Source organism: Mandrillus leucophaeus, unplaced genomic scaffold, assembly GCF_000951045.1.
Source record: "Mandrillus leucophaeus isolate KB7577 unplaced genomic scaffold, Mleu.le_1.0 Scaffold123, whole genome shotgun sequence".
Classification (NCBI taxonomy): Eukaryota; Metazoa; Chordata; class Mammalia; order Primates; family Cercopithecidae; genus Mandrillus; species Mandrillus leucophaeus.
Genome location: NW_012100654.1, coordinates 4,182,747 through 4,203,277, shown reverse-complemented (window position 1 = coordinate 4,203,277; position 20,531 = coordinate 4,182,747). Strand labels below are relative to the sequence as shown.

Here is a 20,531-nt window from a genome sequence, read left to right as displayed (position 1 = left end):
AAAAGAGGAGAAAAAGCTGTGATGTAAGTGGCTGATTTTATTCCAATGTTATTAGAGCTAAGAATCTGAAAGGCAGGAAAGAGGTTAAAAAGCTGATATAAGTGGCTGATTTCGTGTCTCACTGGGGAGCCAGCTGTAGCAGGGAGACAGAGAACACGGGGCATCGGGAGGAGCAGAACATCTGACTCCCTTGGCTTTCTGGAAATACCACTTGGGCATCAAAACAGATCATATAGAGGAAAGTGCCCAGAAAAATATTGAACCCTGTTTCTACTTCTCTCTCATTACACAGTCCAGGTTCTTTCTACCCTTTCAGTTGACCCTAACTTTTCTTTCTGGTTCTTTCTCCCAAATGTGTGGTTCTCAAAGGTTCTATCCTCAATTCCCTCTTCTCTCACTGTAGGCAATACTGGGTGGTCTCAGCCGCCCTTCCTCCCTCCCTCCCCAGGGCTTTCACTTCCACCCCTGCCCCACCAGCTCTGCGGATTGCCAGTCCTTCTCTTCCAGACTCCAGACCACCAGGCTGCCTCCGTCTCCATGTCATCCAGGCATCACTACCGCAGCCTGCCCAAAATAAATTTGCCATTTTTCTCCCTTAACCTGCTCCTCCCACGTTCCTCATTTCTGTCATTGGTCCTACAATTTCCCCAAATATCCTGACTCACATTTCAGCATTCTCAGGCTCTCCTCTCTATCATCTCCTACAGGCAACCCATTGTCGAGTCCTGGCACCTGTACCTCAGTGGATCCCAACCCCAGATGGGATGGCAGGTGACATGTGATAGATGAGCCAAGTATGTGGGGTGGAGGCAGAGGAGGATGGGAGGACACACGCTTCGTCTGGGTGGGACAGCTACCAGCTACCCCGCTCCACTTTCCACCAGTTAACTGTTGTTGTGTGAGGACACAGGCCCCGACCTGCCTATTTTTAAAGATCTGCACATCTGGATTTATGTGACATTTTCCCCATTTTTAAAAGCTTGCAACCGCTTGCATTTTTTGAAATCCCTACATGCACCAAACAAAACATGTCTCCTTTGACCTCTGGGCTTTGGTCTCTCTCCCACTGTTCCTTCTTTCCGTTCCTACCGCCAAATATGTCTATGCCTCCCTCCTGGACAAGGGAATCCCCTCTTCCTGGGTTGCCCTAGCCAGCTTTCTCCCTTCACCCTTTGCTGGTCTCAGGGCCCCACTGAACAAATGTTGAGTCCTTTAGCTTCAAACTCAAGGCCCTCCAGAGAAAAAGAGAATAGTGAGGGTGAAGGAGACAGAGAAGAGAAGGCTGCTGCCACTCAGGGTGACAGAGCCATTAATTAACAGAGTTAAACATCTGGTGTTTAATTAACACTCTCCCTCCTCTTTCATTCTCCCTCCCTTTAACTTTCCCAGAGGGGCTCCACAATGGGTGAAACTGAGCAGAAACCAGGAGAACAGCCTCCTGGCTGAGTCAGGGAGGGAGGGCGAGGAGGCTGGTGTTTGATTCCGTGTGCTGGAGGGAAGAGGACAGTAGGGTAGCTTTGTGACTGGCTTACTTCACTTAGCATAATGTTCTCAAGGTTCATCTAAGGACGGGCTAGGAAGAAGCAACTTGACGTTTCAGTGGTAGGGACTGTCCAGAAGTTTCTTGGGCAGGAGCTCAGTGCCTGGGATTATACGAGGAAGTCACCAGCTCTCTGTGGCTAACGTGATTGCCTCCCTGAAATTCATTCCCCCATTGTCTTTGATAATAAACTCCCACATTGCACAGAGTGGCAATGTTTCCAGCCTCAGGCGAGACACTTGCTTCTTCAGCCTCTTTTGAAGCTACGGGTGCCCAGGTCTGACCAAGGAGAAATAAGCAGAAGTCTGCTACAGGCTCTGGGAGGACATTTGTCTTCCTTGTAAGAGATAGACTCAGTGGGCACCAATCCCTTTCCTTTCTCCACCTTCCTCCTTTGCACTTGAATGTGATGTCTTGAGCTACAGCGGCCCTGTTTTAACCATAAGACAAGAGACGAGCCAAGAGGGCAACAGAATACCTTGATGCTGTTGAGCCAGTGAGCAAAGACCGGCAGCTGCTGCCCCTTCTGAAACCTCTTGGGAAGTGATTAAATAAATCTCTATGTTTAAAGTTATTGTAGGTGGTGTTTTCTGTTACATGCATCCAAAAGCATTCATAAGTGATACACTCCCTACCCTAAAACCTCTTCTCTCTAGGGAGATAAGTAAGCGACCACTTGTTTAATTAGAGTGGGGTAAAGTCAAGAGCAGACACGCTGCTCAGAGTGCCTCCCAATCTGGATGACCCAGGACGCAGGATTAGGAACTGGAAAGCAGCTAGTAGAGTGGGCCATGGCTGCATGAGATGGGAGCTCCGAGGGAGTCCTCTCACAGCCTGCCAGACAGTGGGAGCTCAGCCGACACGGGTTTGTGTGAACACATGAATGGCTGGATGTGCCGCTTCTTGGCACAGGTGGCCCAGCGACAACCAGCTGGAAGAAAGGGACTCTCCAGCAGCTAGCTTGAATCTCTCTGATTCCAGACCCTTCTCAGAAGGCCATGCTGGAACACCGCTCCCCTTCAGAAGTTCCCTCCTCCTCCCCACTTCCTGTGATGTCCACCTACCCTCTTATTTGGCACTTAATCAAACCTCCCCATTCGCTCCAAATACGGCTCTTGGTTTGACTGCAAACCCCGGGAGGCAGATACCACTTCCTTTTTCAGCCTCCAGGACCTACCAGTGTCTTGAACACTGAAACAGTTGATAAATGTTTTCATTTGAAGTTGATGCTTTGGAGCATGCAAAGAGGTTTGTGACTTAAAGAGTTGCTCAGAGAAGGGCCCCTCCTAAAAAGAATAGTCCCAGAAGTCTGTAGTACTGCCTGAAATTGTCCTATTAGACATGGACCGTATTGACTGGCTGGGTCACCTTAAGAGAAACAACCACTCTGAGCAACAGTTCTGTGTGAGGGGAGTGCCGACTCAGCGTGGAAGTTCACTGTGAGAATGTTTATTATTATTATTATTATTATTCTTTGAGACGGAGTTTTGTTCTTGTTGCCCAGGCTGGAATGCAACGCTAACATCTTGGCTCACCACAGCCTCTGCCTCCTGGGTTCAAGCGACTCTCCTGCCTCAGCCTCCCAAGTAGTTGGGATTACAGGTGCCCGCCACCATGCCCAGTTAAATTTTGTAATTTTAGTAGAGAGGGGGTTTCTCCATGTTGATCAGGCTGGTCTTGAACTCCCGACCTCAGGTGATCTGCCCGACTCAGCCTCCCAAAGTGCTGGGATTACAGGCGTGAGCCACCGCACCCAGCCTTAAGAATGTTTATTATAATAAGCTTTTAAAAGTGACAAGTCTTGGAAGAATTATCCCAGCAATTATTCACTTTTGAATGTAATCCTGTAGATTTTAGGGTGGTGAAGAACCTTAGAATTCCTCCTCCTAACTACCCCTACACGACTTCGAAACTATCTTCAGAAGTAAGCAAGGATCTTCTTGTGTTGAATTAACATGACATTTCTTAGGAGAGAAAGAGTAGCAGGTGCTGTTGGTGCCTGCCCCATGCATGGGTGGGTGCACCCATCCAGATTGGCTGTTAATGGTTCACACCCGCAACCCTCTCCAGAGGCCTGCCCTTCACCCACTGCAGACTCCTGGAGACTACAACCCTCACCACCATTCCAAGGCTCTTAGGCAATCACCAGCTGACAGAGGAGTATAGAAGCCCAGCCCCCATGTCTCCAGGTGCAGCGGATTCTGTGGTGCTATTCATGCTCCAGGGCTCCTCGTGGGATCGTGGGATCGTGTAGCCTTGGCCTCGTCCTCTGCTCTATGCTGGTTCTTCTGGAGGGCACTACCTGGTTGGTCACTTGCTCAAGAATATATTCAGGCTTTGCTTCTTCCAGGGAACCTGGACTGAGATAGGCCTTTTGACCCTTTCTGCCTTCCCAGAGGAGGACTGAGAAGGAGGTAGGGGAAGAAGCAGGCTGGCGTCAAAACTAAGCTCTTCATACTTCTCTTTTGGCCCAGGGCTCTGCCCTGTCACTCTATGTGCACGAGAGACCACGCACCAGGCCCAGCCCTCAGCCCGCCCAAGGACAGCAGCCTTGACTAGAGCTAGCATGTGTTCCTGCATCCTCCATGCGCTCCTGACCTCCCTGGCTACCCCCTTCTCTCCAGAAAATGTGCAGATCCTCTCCAAGGCTCAGCAACACTTTCCCAGAAAACTGTAAATCCAAAAGTCAATTGGTCTTCATGTCACCACATTATCAGAATTGGGCCCCCAGGAAGGTTTAGGCTCAGAGACTCACAGAGTATTAGTGTAAAAAGGGCCTTGAGAGGTGATGTAGCTACCTCCTTCACAGTTTAATTTGGATTATACTTCTGCATCTGTGCCTCTCCCCTGTTATTATAATTGTGATAATTATGGTCTGCTTTATTCTCCTCTGGACCATTTACACAGGTGCACAGAGACGGAAATGTATGGATGCAAATCCCCAACCCCAGGCTCTTTTTTCAGGGTTTGCCTCCCTAGAGGCAATGAACCTGAGTGAGGGATGGTGGCCTTGGGGGTGACCTAGTAGCAGGGTAGGATGGGGGTCCAGCCCACAGGTGCTGTGCCTCTTAGATTGGAAGGGTGGGAGAAGCAGCTGTTTGCACTCTTATGTACCCTACTCCAACGCCCACCCCAACACTACTGGAAATACATTTCTTTCCAGTAGAAATGGAAGGGCAGTGGAAATCAGGTCAGTTTGGATCTTCCTATGGTTGATAATGTCTCTGTGGGCATCTGAGGTCATCCTGTCCATCCTCCAGGCTCCAGGGAAGACAGTTCCTCCTTCAATCCAGGGCAGCTTTACTCCAGCCACATCTCTTGGTGACCTCAGCTGTGTCTGGTGGCCATCGCTGTCAGGACATTCTTACATCTTTTCTACCCAACATTCATCAAGGGTCCTAATAAATGCTATGGGCCATAAGTCTTGGGGCAGGTCATTTTCTGTCTTTGGGGAACCCCTCTTTTGAGCATTCTATCCTCTGTTCACTTGCCAATGCTTACATCTGACTCCATTTTTCTCACCAATGATCCTCAACTTGTCAAATCCCAGATACCAGGACTTCTGGTGAAAATACATGGGTTCTGTGCTCGAATAATTTTAATTATATCTAAGCTTTCTCATGTTCTTTTTTCTATGACAGACAGTGTGCTAATTGTTTTTCAAATGTGATCTCATTTTATCCTCACCATATGGCTATAAAATAAGCTTTGCTGCCTTTTTTTCAGATGAGGAAACTGAGGCTCAGAGAGGTCGGGCGGCTTGCCCAAAGTCAGACCAGAAGTGGCAGAGCCAGATCTGCCCTCAGATCTCTTTGATGCCAAAGCCCATGCTCTTAGTCAACCTGCTTCCCGCCTCCTTCCAGGGATGCTTTGGAGAGAGGTTCCCCAGGAAGGAAGGTGAAGGGGCTTGGTGCTCTCTCCTGGCTGTGGGGCACAGAGAAGGGATGCCACCCTTTAGGGATCAGGTCTCCTCCTGATTCCCTGTATCCAAAGCTGAGTCCAGCCCAGTTCCTCTCCCACTGCCCAGAGTTTCCTCCCTGTGTCCTATCCCATGCTGGGTTCTGGATGCATTTTCTTTCTCTCTCCTGGTCAGGATGCCTGCTACTGCCAGGGCCTCTGATCATAATTCTCTATTTCAGTGTCTCCAATGAGAGCTCCCAGCTCCACTCCCATTCTGCTCCACCTCATGGACACCACAGCCCCTAGGTGCCCCCAGCCTTCCTGGCACCCACCTGCATTGATATTTCTGTGTCCCACTCACTGTTGCGGATGCTGGAGTCACTGGTCCCTTCTGCTTTCCGTTCCCTGACGCAGGGAAAGTCACTGCTCATTAGTTTGTGCCAACAGCGCGGGTGGCAGAGAGCAGCGAGGCAGATAATCTGAGGTAGTGGGGAATGTAAGAATCATCTCTATTTGGCTGTGGAAGGTATTTTTGGACTTACAGTTGAATGTGGGTGTATGTTATATGCTGGGAACTCACAACACTTCAAACCAAATACTGAAGCTCAACCAGCAAGACCTGGCTGCTGGTTTCAGGAATTAGAAAGCGGTCCACCCTGTTCCTATTTCCTGCAGAGCTGGGTGGCTCCGTGTCTCAGCTGATGTTCAGGACCCGCTGAAGCAGAACTGCTACTTCTCTAGGGCTCAGAAACCACACTTGCCCCTGACCTAGAGCCTGGGCTGCAAATGTGAATGCCCACAGCAGGTGGGCAGCCAAGTGAGGCCAGCTGGTGTCACACAAAAGGGAGTGGCAGAGCGAGGACTGTGAACCCCTTCAGGAGGGCACCATCACTCCTCAGGGGGAGCTGCTCCTCAGCTCCAGCTGATGACAGAGGCCAAACAAAACACATCTGTGAAAGAATCTGGCCCACTGACAACTGGTTTGCAGTCTCCAGCCTCGAGGTTCACACACTAATGTGCATCAGAATTGCCTGGAGGGCTTGTTACAACTGATTGTCGGGCCCCTGCCCCAGAGTTTCTCATTCAGTTGATCTAGGGTGGAGCCCAAGATTTTGCATTTCTAGCAAGTTCCCAGGTGATGCTTACAGTCTAGGGGCCACACTTTGGGAACCACTGCTATAGCCCAGCAGCTATAGAATAGGAGAGTTTCCCATTTCCTTACCTTTTAATATTGGCAAGGCTTTGTTTGGTAAGTATCAACTCAAGAGGTAATCGTGTCCTTTAGAAGTTAAAAGTCAGAAGAAAGGGTGAGACACATTTATTAAATGGCAAATATGCATCAGAAACTTTCATGAACATCTCGTTTAATCACCACAGCCTTCCTTCAAGGTAGGTAGGTATTATTGCCCCTACTTTACTGCTGGGGATCTAAGGCACAGAGATGTTCATGACTCGCCCCAGGTCGCAGAACTAGGAAGGACAATTCTGGGACTGAAGTCTAAATCAGCCTAACTCCAGTGCCCATGCTTTTCCCAAATCATCAAACTGCACAGAGAAACTGGGCCTCTTTGCAAAATATACCTTCTTTCTGGGGGTTGAGCAGAATAGCCTTCCCTTTAGGGGCCCTTCTAAGTGTGTCCATTGGGGCAACTCACAGGAAGGGCTGGGTCAAGAGCCAGAAGGCTTGGAGAGGGGAGAGTCCTTTGCCTCCTTCCAAAGGGAATGATCAATAAAGACCTGGTCCTGGAGCACTACCCAGTGGCCTGTAATTCCCAGGGGACAGGAGGGCTGACCCTGAGGCAGCATAGTGCCCTGCAGTGCCATGCCTGAGGAAGTCACTCCTGAACAAACCACCTTAGTCCTTGGGAATACATCAGAGCGGGATGGGAGAATTATCTGGTTAATGTCTGCAAACTCATGGCAGGAACCATGTCTGTTTTGCTCAGTGCTATATCCCTAGCTGCTAACCCAGCACCCGTCACATAAGAGACACTGAATTATTTGTTGAATAAGAGAATGACTGAATAGTGGAACAAAGGGCAACGAATCTTTGCTCTCAGGCAAAGGGACTATGGATAATGTGCCCACTCATGGTTGAAAGTGTAGACACTCATAAAGCAGCCAGCCTTGAGAAGGGAGATGTGGCAGGTGATAATTCTGCTCCAGGTAATTGATCGGAAATGTTTTCCAAATCCATCGTGGGCCATGAAGCAAAGATATTAACAGGCCTGCCTGCCAAGAGCCAGCAAGAATGAGGTCTTATTCACCTCTGGATCCTCAGCCCATGTCTATTGATGAATGAAAGTGAGTCTCTGCTCCTGAATGCCCAGTGGGGAAGGTGTTCACACACTGATTGCTGCGTGGGTGCTGGTGGGCCTCTGCCCAAGAAGCCTTCCCCAAGGCTTTCTGGAAGGCAGGTGGGGCATGGTGAGAAGAGCATGGACTTGGAGTGGGAAACTGTGGTTCAAGCCCTGATATCAGCCACTCCTGAACTCGTTAATAGACACAATCCCAGTGGGAGCAACAGGCACCGTCTTCTTCATCCCTGAGCCTTGCTGCCTCCCTTCTCTTTAAAAAACAGGAGGAATAATGATAGCAACAACAATAGCAATCATAACAACTTCTTCACAGACTTGTGAAGGTGGGATACTTGTGCACTGAGAGCGGAACAAGCACTCAACAAATGCTTGTTGTCCACATGGATCCGCTGATAGATCCACCATGGCTGATTCACTTCCCCAGCGTGGAAAGTTTTGAGAAGAGTCCCTCCCTGCTCCAGATAGGAAGCTCTACCACTACTTGACTTGCTTTCCTCTTGCTGCAACTTAAACCCTTTTACTCCACTGTCTGTGGTGACAAGGAATAGGCTGGCAGTTGGTGAAAGCTCTCTCTAACACCGGTCTCCCCTGCCTTCCTGGGAAAGCAGCAGAAACACACTTTTTGGAGCCAGGAACTAATGCTATGGAGAGTGTACAGTGACTTAAGATGTATTCAAATGAGTGCAACTCCAAGCCACATGGTAAGACAAATGGTTCTGCTGCCCGTGTGTAAAGCATGCCAGCCCTTTTCCCTGGCATGTGGCACACTCCAGATCTCTCCCCTCATCCAGTTACGTGTGTGCAAAACTCAGCCTGGATCAGTCACCCTCGAAATTTGAGTCAAATAAAATTAAAAATAAAAATTGTTCTTGGATCACACCCTGTTCTGCATTATCTGTGCTATGGTTTGACTTTATTCAGCTCTTTAACCACTGGCTCCAGATGATCTCACAGATGTAACTGGGCCAGCACTGGGGAGAGAGACCCCCACCTGAGTTGGTAAGAGCCGTTGGGATGCTGGGCTGGGTGCAGGATAGGTGACAAGCAGAAAGGCCATGTCAGGAATCATGCAAATCCCCATGTGGATGGGTCCTTGCTGCTCTTCACAACCATGATGCCATCAGATTCCCTGTGAAGTCTGCAGAAGGCTTGTCATGGCTCCCATTTAACTGATGAGAAGCCAGAGGCCCTGAGAGCAGCTACAGATCCAAATGCTCAGAGCGGGAAGTTAGCCCAGGTCTGCCTTCCCACCCCGCAGCCTCTCCAGGCTCCCGGAAACACCCTTATTCCCCAAGTCAAGCCGTGATGGCTCACACTGGATAAGGCCCCGAGCCACTGGGAGCTGGGAGCCTGGAAACTGTGGGAGAACCCCTACGGATTAATGACAGGTCATTCAGAGTGTCTATATACCTTGTTTTGGAAATCTAAGAGGTAAACATAATAGGATCCCAAGGTCTCCAGAAAAATCACTCACAATGCTCTCTTTGGGGAGTGAGCAGTATTGATTCCGGGTCAGCAAAGAGAAATGATGGATGCTCATCCCAGTCTGAGCCCCTGACTCCAGCCTGTGTTCAAGCTACGTTTACGTCCTTCTCTCCCTTTACACCCCTAGCTTCCAGACTCGATGCCAAGTGGCCTGGGGCCTCTGGTGCCCTGAGGGGAGCCAGCCAATGAGCTGCTAACCCAGAGGACATAAGCTAGTCCAGCTCAGCCTCTGCCATGTGACCAGCCAAAAGCAGAACCCCAAACCCCACCCCAAGATGAGTGGGGCCCAGCCTGGCAGGCAGTGGAGGGTGCTGCAGAGTGAGGAGGGGTGGAACACCGACAGTGATCAGAAGCGAATAAAGAACACTGAGGCCAGTTCATCTGTGAAGGTCGTGAAATGGACAGAGTTTTGTTCCTTTTGGTGTACGTTATTGCAGTTATGATGGTGTTTGTGCAATAAATGAAACAGTGAAGGGAAAGTGTTTGGGGTCTGTGTTGGGGTTGCACGATGCTGCAGATTTGGTGGGTTGTAGATTCCCAGGGAGGGCAGGCAATGTGGAGCCTCACTATCCCACTCTGGAAATCTACAACCCACCAAGTGTGGAGCCCAGGACAGAGGGGCAGAGGTATGGGAGTGGGGATGGGCGGAGAGGGAGGGGAAGGTAGGGAGAAATTCCTTAAACCCCATTCAGGATTTCCTTCTGGAGGGCTGTGAGTCTTCTTCACCAGGCTCAATTCCTGGTACTCTGGGTCCTGCCAGCTCAGATTCCTGAACTTCCAGAACATAATTGTCTTCCAGCTCAGCAGGGCACAGCGTCGGGCCGGCTAGGAGCAGGCTGCCATTCCCCGAATGTACACCCTGTCAGTGCCCAGATCCATCTGGAGAGCAAATGGCTGGCTGAGGGGAGAGAAAGCCCAAGCACACCACCCCCCATCTGCTCCCGCCATGTGACACACACTTGCAGGCGGGGAGGGAGAAGCCTGAGGTGGTTGGCTGATGTAGTGGGGAGGGTGGGAGAAAGAGCAAGGACCAGCAAAAACCCACTGTCCAGCCCCAGCCAGAAGCCTTTCTGGGAACTGCTCTCAGCCCTACTCCCATTGCCAGGTGAGCCCCCTCACTCCTGCGCACACACAGGGGAAAGACAGGTCTGAGTGAAGGCCAGGCCTGGGACTCCACCACCACCACTGCCCCAGACACAGGAAGGTGTATGTGGGTGCACACTCGCCTGCGCACATGCCTGAGATCCAGATCATTCCTTCAAAGCTTCTTTGCAGGTGCAATGATGCAGCCTCACTGCCGCCCTAGCCCTGAGCGCCTACAAGGCAGGTGACTAGTCCTTCTGGGTTTGGGTGTATGGGCTGGGGAGGGTGAGGCAGGGACACATGCCTGAGGACCTCTCAGGTCGAGGGTGTCCAGGAGGTGAGCAGGCCATGGGGCTTGGTTGTGGGCAGAATAGAGAGCTCCAGCCCTGGGCCAGGGGATGGGAAGAGAAGGGAGGTGGTCTCTTTAAGAGAAGTACAGTGAGCTCTTTCTGATCTGGTATAAAAGAAGCCCTTCTTGGAGACAGAAAGATGGTCAAGGGCTGACAAAACCCTTCCAGTGCTTAATGAATGTCTCTCTTTAAACCTGGCCATTGGTGCCAAAGCCCCTTAAGTTCCATATTCATAGAGCTCAGTTATAATAAGAATAACAGCTAACAGGCTTACTATTTGCAGGACTTTATCTATGACTCACCCTGTAGGCCCGGCCCCCACCCCCAGCTCTCTTTTTCCACAATGGAACTGGAATAGAGTTATCCTCGTAGAGGCCTGTTGGAGGAGCATCTGAAATGCAAGAATTCTGGGGAGGGAGCCCGGAAGTGTCCTCCGCTCAGGTCCACAAGGACAGCAGAGATACGGAAGCGAGCGGGAAGCCATGTCATTTTCCTCCCGGAAGCTTTAGTCAAGTGCCCACAGGTGTGGTCTGCAGGCAGACGTGGGGAGCACCAGACAAGGAGAGATGGAGTGGGGACTCTGGGTCCAGGGGTGAGGAGCAGTGGAGTAAGCAGAGGCACAGCTGAGCCCCTGTCTGCCAGGAGAGCTGCCGCTGCTGCCTGGCAGGAAAGGAGTGTGATGGATGCTCCCCTGCCCAGCTGCGCCTCAGCCTTGGCAGGGGAAGGAAGGACGATGAGACCCTGAGCCAGGGAACACGGATTTCTGCCTGAGGAGGCGGAGACCAAGGCAGAGACCTGCCCTCCCCCTTCTCCTCCCCACAACCCCCCTGCTTTGGCACAGCCTGGGTTGACACTGAAGCACTCATGCCACAAAACGTGCAGCCCTGGGTTCAAATCCCAGCCCAGGCTCCCTTAGCCTCTCTGAGTCAGTTCCCTCAACTGTAAAACCACACAGGGCAGTTGTGAAGATTAAAAGATAATGTTTGCGGAAGCACATAGCACTATCTGGCACCTAGAAAACACTCAATAAATGTCAGCCATTATTTTATCATCATTATTAGTGTTGTGATTATGCGGACCTTCCGTCTCTCTCTCCAGATGCTCACAATAGCCTCCTAAGTACGCTTCCTATCTTTCATCTCTCCTCTCCAATCCGTCCTACACAAAGCTGCCAGAACACAGTCTACAGCAATGATTTGGTCACATTATTCTGCTGCTTAAAACCCCCACCAGCTCCCCACTGCCTACACAATCAAATCCAAATGCCCTGCATAGCAAGGCCTTTCCATCTGCCTCAAACTCCCTCTCCTGCCTCCTCTTTGGCCATTCCCCCTCTATCCAACCTCCTCATCACATCCCAAATCTAGATACTCTTCACATCATGCACTTGCCCACCTCGATCCCTTCACTTCTGCTCGCCCATCCCTGTAGAATGCCCTCTCCTCCAACGAAAACCTCCTCAGCCACCAAGGCTCAGACAAATGCCAGCTCATCCATGAAGCTCCTTTTGACCCTCACGCAGCCAACAGCTTCCTCTGCTGACAGATGCAGCATGTGGTTTATATACTCTCATCATTTCCCCGCCCTGTGTTGGGCTGTGCAGATGCAGGAAATGCTTCTCAAAGTGTGCTCCTAGGACCAGCAGCATCTGCACCTCCTGGGAACTTGTTTAAAATGCAAATTCTCCTGCCTCACCCCAGATCTACTGGATCAGAAAGTCTGGGGGCAGGGCCCAGTAATCTGTGTTTTAACCAGCTCTCCAGAAACTATTGCACACTCAGTTGGGGAACCACTGATGTAAGGTACCTGTACCCTACAGGTGATGCTTGGTACACAGAGAGAAGTGATGGGTTAGATCAGATCACTTGGGTAGCTTTTTTTTTTTTTTGAGACGGAGTCTCGCTGTGTCGCCCAGGCTGGAGTGCAGTGGCCGGATCTCAGCTCACTGCAAGCTCCACCCCCCGGGTTTACGCCATTCTCCTGCCTCAGCCTCCCGAGTAGCTGGGACTACAGGCGCCCGCCACCTCGCCCGGCTAAGTTTTCGTATTTTTTTTTTAGTAGAGACGGGGTTTCACCGTGTCAGCCAAGATGGTCTCGATCTCCTGACCTCGTGATCCGCCCGTCTCGGCCTCCCAAAGTGCTGGGATTACAGGCTTGAGCCACCGCGCCCGGCTACACTTGGGTAGCTTTGAAAAAATACAGCTGGTTGGGCCTCACCTGCAGAGATTCAGATTTAATTGATCTGGGGTTAGGCCTGTGCATCCATGTTTTTTTTCTCCCAACATTTTATTAAGAATATTTTCAAACATACAAAGCAGTTAAAAGACTGCACAGTGAACACTGGTATACCCGCCATCTAGATTCTATTACCAACATTCTGCTGTATTTCCCTTATCACACATCTGTCTACCCATGCATTCATCCATTTTATTTTTTAGTGCATTTCAAAGTAAGTTGCAGACATCAAACACATCACACAAACACATCTGAGTGATTTAAAAGCCCTCCGGGGCCAGGTACGGTGGCTCACGCCTGTAATTCCAGCACTTTGGGAGGCCGAGGCGGGCAGATCACTTGAGGTCAGGAGTTCAAGACCAGCCTTGCCAACATGGTGAAACCCAGTCTCTACTAAAAATACAAAAATTAGTCAGGCACGGTTGCACACCCCTGTAATCCCAGCTACTCAGGAGCCTGAAGCACAAGAATTGCTCGAACTGGGGAGGCGGAGATTGCAGTGAGCCAAGATCGGGCCTCTGCACTCCAGCCTGGGCGACAGAGTGAGACTCTGTCTTGAAAAAGAAGAAAAGCCCTCCAGATGGTTACACTGTGCAGTCAGGGCCTCTCTCATCACAGGTGAGAAACTGACAGTCTCTTAGGCTCAGCTCCTGCTGTGAAATGAGGAGGAGGAGAAGGATGATGCCTACTATGCCTCCCTGTCCCACTCTTACGAGGACTGAATGAGATCACATTTGAGAAAGCCCTTTGTAAAGGGTCATATGATTAACAGAAAGCAATCTCTGACTCCATGCTGGAGAGGAAGGTGTCCAGAGCTGTTGCAGGATCACTGAATAATAAACGAATTGCAAATAAATGACAAATAATTATTTAGTATAAGTGTATCCAAAATATTGCATGAGACATACTCATACTCATACTGAAATACTCTTTGTTGCTTACCTGAAATTCAAATGTAATTGAACAACCTATATTTTTACTTGCTAAGTCTGGCACTCCTAGAACTCAGTCCTGTCTTATGGAGAGCACCAGGATCAGAACCCTCTACCCAGAGAAGAGTCAGGGCTGGCAACAGGGACTACAGCTCTGCCTAGCCAGCCTCTCATGCTCCTAGGATTTAAATGTTAATGTCAGCCAAAAACACCCTCACAAAAACACTAGAATAATGTCTGATCAAATATCTGGGCACAGTGGCCCACCCAAATTAACATATAAAATTAACCATCACAGTCAGCAAGTCTCAAACATTAGAGTACAAAAGTCTCACTGGGGAGAACCAATTAAAATGCAGGTCTCCAGGCCCCACCCCAGAGATTCTGATGCACCAGGTTTGGCACAGTGCTGAGGAGCCAGCATGTTAGCCACCGCTCCAGATGGCTGGGATCCGAGGGCTCCACGGGCCCACTTTCGGAAGCACTGCAGTTGTCACTCAATAAATATTTGCCGACTAAAGGGATGTTGGAGGTAGGAGTGTGGGCAGGAAGGCATCTGAGCCAGGGCCAGACCAGCTCTGCAAGACTGTGTCCTAGGGGCTCTGTGAATGGCCCCCACTGGAGTGATGGCAGATGGGGAGCCAGCCAGCCAGTCCTGCCCCCAGGCAGGGACCCACAGCTGAGTTTACAGACACAGGAGACAGAGCTGCAGGCAGTGGGCAACTCCACCAGCCCTGGCACTAACCCAAAGGGCAAACCCTTGAACCAGGCCTAGCCCCACCTGGGCCCCAGGGTGCCCTTCTCTGTCCCATGCGAGTCGGTGGGGTGGACGTGCTCGGCCTCTCATGAGCCGATGAGATCATGGCTCAGGAATCTATGTGCAGTCGGTTGCCCCTGAAAAGAACCGCTCACTCAGCTGGGGAAGCGAGCAGCTGAATGTTCACAGGCCGGCTGGGGAGGCGGGGCGTAGGGCCACAGGGACCCGCGCAGCATCCCAAACACTTCAGAAAGGAAGAAAATCAACCCTGGGTTGTACAAGCCCATGATGACAGAGCTGTTTCGTTTGTTTGTTTGTTTGTTTGTTTGTTTGTTTGTTTGTTTTTAATAGACTCCCATAGACTGGTGGTTAGAGTTATGTCCCTGAAAACCTTACAGCTAAATAGGTAACTGCCAGAGAATGACAGCGTCTGGGCAGAAAGAGACTCTTGGTGGTGGGTTAGGTCCATCTCCCAGGACCAGCGTTCTAAACATTTCATAGTGATAGAAGGCTGGAGGCGGATCCCTCTGCTGGGCAGCCTCCAGGAGGGGAGAGGCATGGACAGCCAGCTTCGTGTCAGAAGGGGCATTCATCCTCAGGGCCTGCCTGATGGGGAGTAAGTAGGTGCTCAATAAATGCATGTTCAGCTCAACTGAGCAAAGGGTAAAGCAAGAGGAGAGAAGACTAGTGGCTGCCCCTCTTCCAGGCCTCTTTTACCCCTGTTACCATGTCCTGCAGCTCTGGGCTGCTCTGTTTCCACCCCTTCTGTGTGACCTCAAATGCCACCTGGCTCCCTTCATGCCCGTCCTCTTGCCCAGGTCCTGCTTGGCCATCTTCAGCCTGCCCTGTGAGCCATCGCACAGCAACTGGGAAGGCGGTTCAAAGAGGGAGACGCAAGACACAAAGAATGCCTTGACAAGAAAGGACAAAGCACTGGGGCTCTGCAGGCTGGAAAAGAACAATGGGATAAATGGGATGGGAGGCAGGGGAAGAACCAAAGTCCTCAGGTGTCTGAAGGGTTATAACTGAGAGAGGATGACCAGAGACACCATCGCTCTCAGGACAAGGCAAGGTGAACGTGGACAGTGGAAAGACCCGCCGAGGAGAACATTCAGGATGGGAGCAGCAGAGAGCCCCTCTGTCTCTGAGATCACCTGGGTGTCTCCAGGAAGAAATGCTTTTCTGCCTGACATGGCCTGCAGAGCCAGCCAAACAACCTGCCATCCACAAACGCTTCCACATCCTCCCCAACTCTCTTCCCGGATTAAGCTTGTGCCACTTCTGGGGGTTCCCAGTTCCACATAAGTTTACTACCTGCTGTGTAAATAGCACTTACTTTCATTTGTGCTACAGTTTCTTTTGGCTGCCTTCAAGGGCTCCCCTTCTCTCTTGTTCTGATTTCAGGGACTTGGAGATGAAATCTACATGTCACCCTATGGCAGCCTTAAGGGAGAGGGGCATTCACAATTGGGATGTACCCCCCTCACTGTCTCCTTTCTGTCCTGGGATCCTGGTAGATTTTTCAACTAAATCCAGAAAGACAATCCCTTAAAGAAGGAACAACAGGCCATCCACCTGGTTTCCCCAAGGCCGGGACCATGTTGTCTCCAACCACCCTGCAATAATGCCCGGCTCTCTGGCTGTTTGTTTTGGCCAAACCAGCATATGCGCTCAAAACCTTTAAGGGAACATTCTAACAGCTAACATCTTTAGATTTACTGGGTTATGTCAGAGCACTGGCAACTCCCCATTTGTGGATATGACTTTACTGATTTTCCCCTAAGTGTGTGGCCTTGCATATCCAGGGTGAAGGGATGCTATACTTATCTGGGCCATATGCAACAGCTCGCCTGACATTTCATCACTGGGAAGCTGCTGATGTTACCTACATTTTGTACTGGACTCTGCCACTGACATCCCCCACCCGAAAAGTATCATTTCTCTTCTGTGTCACTCTTAAGCCAGTCTCTGACCCAAGACACAAAACTCCATCCCAGTCCCAGGATGATGTATTCTGGTGTGGATCTAAAGGACCAAGGAAGCACTCCCTGTTTCAGGGACGCTGGGGTGGGCAGTGGTGACTGATGATCAGCTTCCCTGGAGAGCTTCAAGACCAGGACGAAGGCCAATAATTCTGGCCAGCCATGCTCTTCCTGGATGCTCTTTCATTTGGGCAATGACCCAAATTATTATTATTTTTATTGTGGTGAATTATCCATAACACAAAATCTACCAGTTTAACAATCTTTCAGTGTCCAGTTCAGGATCTTTAAGTGAATTCACGCTGCTGTGTACTATCGCCACCATTCATCTCCAGCACCCACTCAACTGTCCCAGCTGAAACTCTGCCCACTAAACAGTAACTCCCCAAGCCCCACTCCCCACCTGCTCCTGAGAACCACCATCCTACTATCTGTCTCTGAATTTGGCTACTGTAGGTTCTTCATATCAGTGGACTCTTACAGTATTTGCCCTTTTGTGTCTGGCTTATTTCACTTAGCATAATGTCTTCAGGCTTTATCCATGTTGTAGCATGTATCCCTAAGTTATTTTTTAAAGTATGTCACCAGGTAGCGCTTTGAGGACATGGCAAAGAAAGAACGGACATGGTTACTGGAGTGGCACCCATAAATGTGGGCACGAACACACACTTGGCTCTTGCAGGCTGGTGTGTGTTAAATAGACATGTGCTTGTGCACCCCCTCCAACTGCCCTCCACGAATCGCAGGGGCCTGCCCTCCCTCCCTTTGGAAGCAGTTCTCACACCATCCTGCGCATAACATAGGAGACACCTGAAGAGCTGGTTACAATGTGGGTCCTAGGCCCCTCAGAGCTTGTATTGGGTCCGGTGCAACAGGTGATGCTGAGGTAGGGGACTGGGCACCCCACTTTGGGAGGCCTTCCGTCCCAGGGCTGCTCCACGTTCCACAAGGGAAAGACATGACCCCAGCTTTGGTTCATGTGTGGCCAGGCTGCATTTGACGGCTTCCTGGGAAAACCAACAGGTAGGGTCCCATTGGGAAATAAGGTCAGCACATCCCTGAGAGCATGTCTGGCCTATGAGAGTCAGATCTAACTTCCTACACTCACTTCCTACTCTTTCCCATGGAGGTCCCCACTCGCTTCTCAACGAACTCCTGAACAGCACACCAGCATGCTGGAGGCAGAATGAGACAAGAACACCGAAGCTGTCACACAGGCAGAGCTTGACCCAAGCCATGAGAGAGGCACACAGGCACTGTTTTTTGAGTGGAGACAGAACACTTTTGGAGCCGGAAAGGCTTCTCAGCTTCTCCGAGGAGGTGGCACTTGAGATAGACAGAATCCTGACAGTAGATAGAAGCAGCAGGGGTCACATTCCAGAAACAGGTGATGTGGGTTTGGGAGGCAACCAGGATCTGGTGTGACACGGATGGATGGAGTCGCTGAGTCGGAAGTCTGGATATAATTCCAAGTGCTTTGCATTTGGCCACGTGACCATGGCAGGTCATCAGCCCCTGTAGGCTGTGCTCCTCAAGTCAGGGCTGGAGTGACAGGAACAGAGGCTGGGACCGTACAGTGGAGGGCTTTGGCTGCACTTAATTTAGAGAGAATTTGGGAGCCATGCAATGCTTTAGAGCAGAGACCCACACTCCTTTTAGCCACAGGTAGGACAAGGGTGGAGGGTCGTGCCTCTTGACTTCTCGTGTCCCACGAGCAGCAGCTGGTTAGCCTGACACCTCCAAACCCTTCCTCATTTCCCATGTGGAGGATTTCCTCCAGTGAGGGCATAGTCTCCGGAAGAGTGTTTCCTCTGGCTCCTGGGAGGACTGACAGCCCCCTCCCAGCACTGGTTCACAAAATCAGGAAATGTGGATGCTAAATAATTCATAAACACATTAAATAAGACTGGCTCTAGCCTCGATCCCTGGGGAGCTCGCTGTTAATACTTCCCTCATTTAACATCAGCCTGAGCCAGACATCATTAGGAAGGGAAATCTTCTCTCTCTTTTAAAAAATCATGTAGCTTAAATGGTTTGGGATTGTTTGCTACTTTGCATGATTCCTGCCACCGCTCCCGCCCATTACGGGGATAATTAAGAATTGACTACGGTTGGCAAAAAGCATTCAACAGCCAACTTTTTATTTGGTTTTTTGAAGTGCTCCAGCCCTCCCCCTGTTCCCCCACCAACCCCTGGTCTTCCCTTTCTAGTCCCTGCAGCCACGCAGCCCAGATCCCTTCATGCACCACCCCCAACTCCCCAGGTCTGCTGCCTGTAAACACTTTTAGAGTCCCATGGAAACCACACACTGAATGGAGAAAAAGCAGGGAGACCATTCACTCTCCTCTTATTCTACTGCCCCATTTCCTCCAGGCACCTTGCCTGATGTCCCTTGGGCCTAGGGCCAGAGTGTATTTGTTCGGCTGCCCTGGTCACCCGGGAATGGCATGGGCTCAGATCCCAGGCCTGTCCACCAGCTGGTCATTCTCTCTTTCGAGAGTCACTCTCTCTGACGGGCTGAGGCAGGATTAAAGACATCAGGAGGAAGAGCATGCCTCTGATCACAGAAGGAGGGGTTATAGACACCTGGCAGACCCCAGCTGGCCAGGCAGGGCGGCTGCGGGATGTCGGGCAGGACCTGGTTGACCAGGGCCAGTTCACCTGAGCCTGGTGTCCATTCCCCCAACCCCACCTGCAGCACTCCTCCACCTCCTGCTGGTCTGAAGAGGCAAGGGGCATGTGGCCAGTCTAATTTTGAGGGGCAGCTCCAGGCACTGGGGTGATCTTTAAGGCTCGTCTCCTTTATTTCCCTGCCTCCAACCAGAAGTACATCTAAGTCATCTCAAGGATTTTGTTTTGTTTTGTTTCATTTTTTTCTCTGTCCTCATGTCACTGATTTCTAGTGTTCTAAAATCCTGAACATTCTTTTTACAGTCTAACTTAAATTTTTTCTCCTGCAGGTTCAATGCATTATGGGTTGTTCTGAGCTCAGGAAGCTGGAGCCTTACCTTGTGCACAATAAATCATCCAGGGGAGGGGAAAAACCCTATAAAGACACACAAGAAAGCCAAGCTACTTTTGGGGGAGCACAGAGAAGCTTCTAGAATGGCTGACAGAGTCCTGTTACTTGACTTGGGTGATGGTGTAAAAAGCTTAACTTTATAATAACCCATTACTAAAACATCTACTTTGTGTGGTTTTCTATATTTGTTTTATAGCATCTCAAAGTTTGAAAATTAAAATTAAAAAAAGTCATCAAAGTGTTTAGTCAGTTGTATCTTCATTCAGGCTCCCATATGAAACTCTCCTTTAGGGTGAACAACCCCCATTTCTTTAGCATCTCCTCCAAGGCTCAGAATCCCTGCACCAGATGGTTGACCAAATCCTGTGGCAACTGTCTCGAGGGAACATTTCAGGCCTCGAGGGAAACTTTCAGGCCTCGAGGGAACATTTCAGGCCTCGAGAGAACCTTTCAGGCCAGGTACTGCTGGAGCACTTAAAGGATCAGAGAGCCAGGACTTCCTTGAGTTTCCAGAACAGGCTGTGTGACTGTTTTGTGCTGGTTTGCTAATAAATATCTTAAACAGGCAGAATTTGGCCTGAGATTGACTTTCATGGTAACCCAGGAATGAGGTGAGGAGGAGGCCTACAGCCCTCACCTACCACTAAAGATTGGAGGCTACTGATGTTTACCAAATTGAATTTAAGAGTTGGGCAGGACCTGGCTGACCAGGGCCAGTTCACCTGAGCCTGGCACCCAGTAATTGCCCAATAAATGTTAGTGTTATGATTATCTTACTCCTGCTGTGGAAGCAGAGGGAAAGGGAGTCGTAAGGGACAGGGTAAGGGATAGGGAAAAGAGGAGGAAGGAGAGAGAAGCAAGGGCAGGTCATTCCAAGAGTTTGGCTCTTAGTAGGAAATTCATCATCAGCTTCATCATTGGTCTTAC

The 20,531-nt window shown here is 50.3% G+C and overlaps 1 protein-coding gene across 1 annotated transcript in view; it reads right to left on the bottom strand.

The window, feature by feature from the left end:
* The window catches only part of SEMA5B (sema domain, seven thrombospondin repeats (type 1 and type 1-like), transmembrane domain (TM) and short cytoplasmic domain, (semaphorin) 5B), a 69,342-nt gene extending 57,112 nt beyond the window's left edge, over nt 1-12,230 (bottom strand). The window contains 2 exon segments of the mRNA XM_011971616.1: nt 12,072-12,119; nt 12,155-12,230. Of these exon segments, the coding sequence (XP_011827006.1) occupies nt 12,072-12,119; nt 12,155-12,230 (124 nt within the window).
* Nucleotides 12,231-20,531: the final 8,301 nt, after the last annotated feature.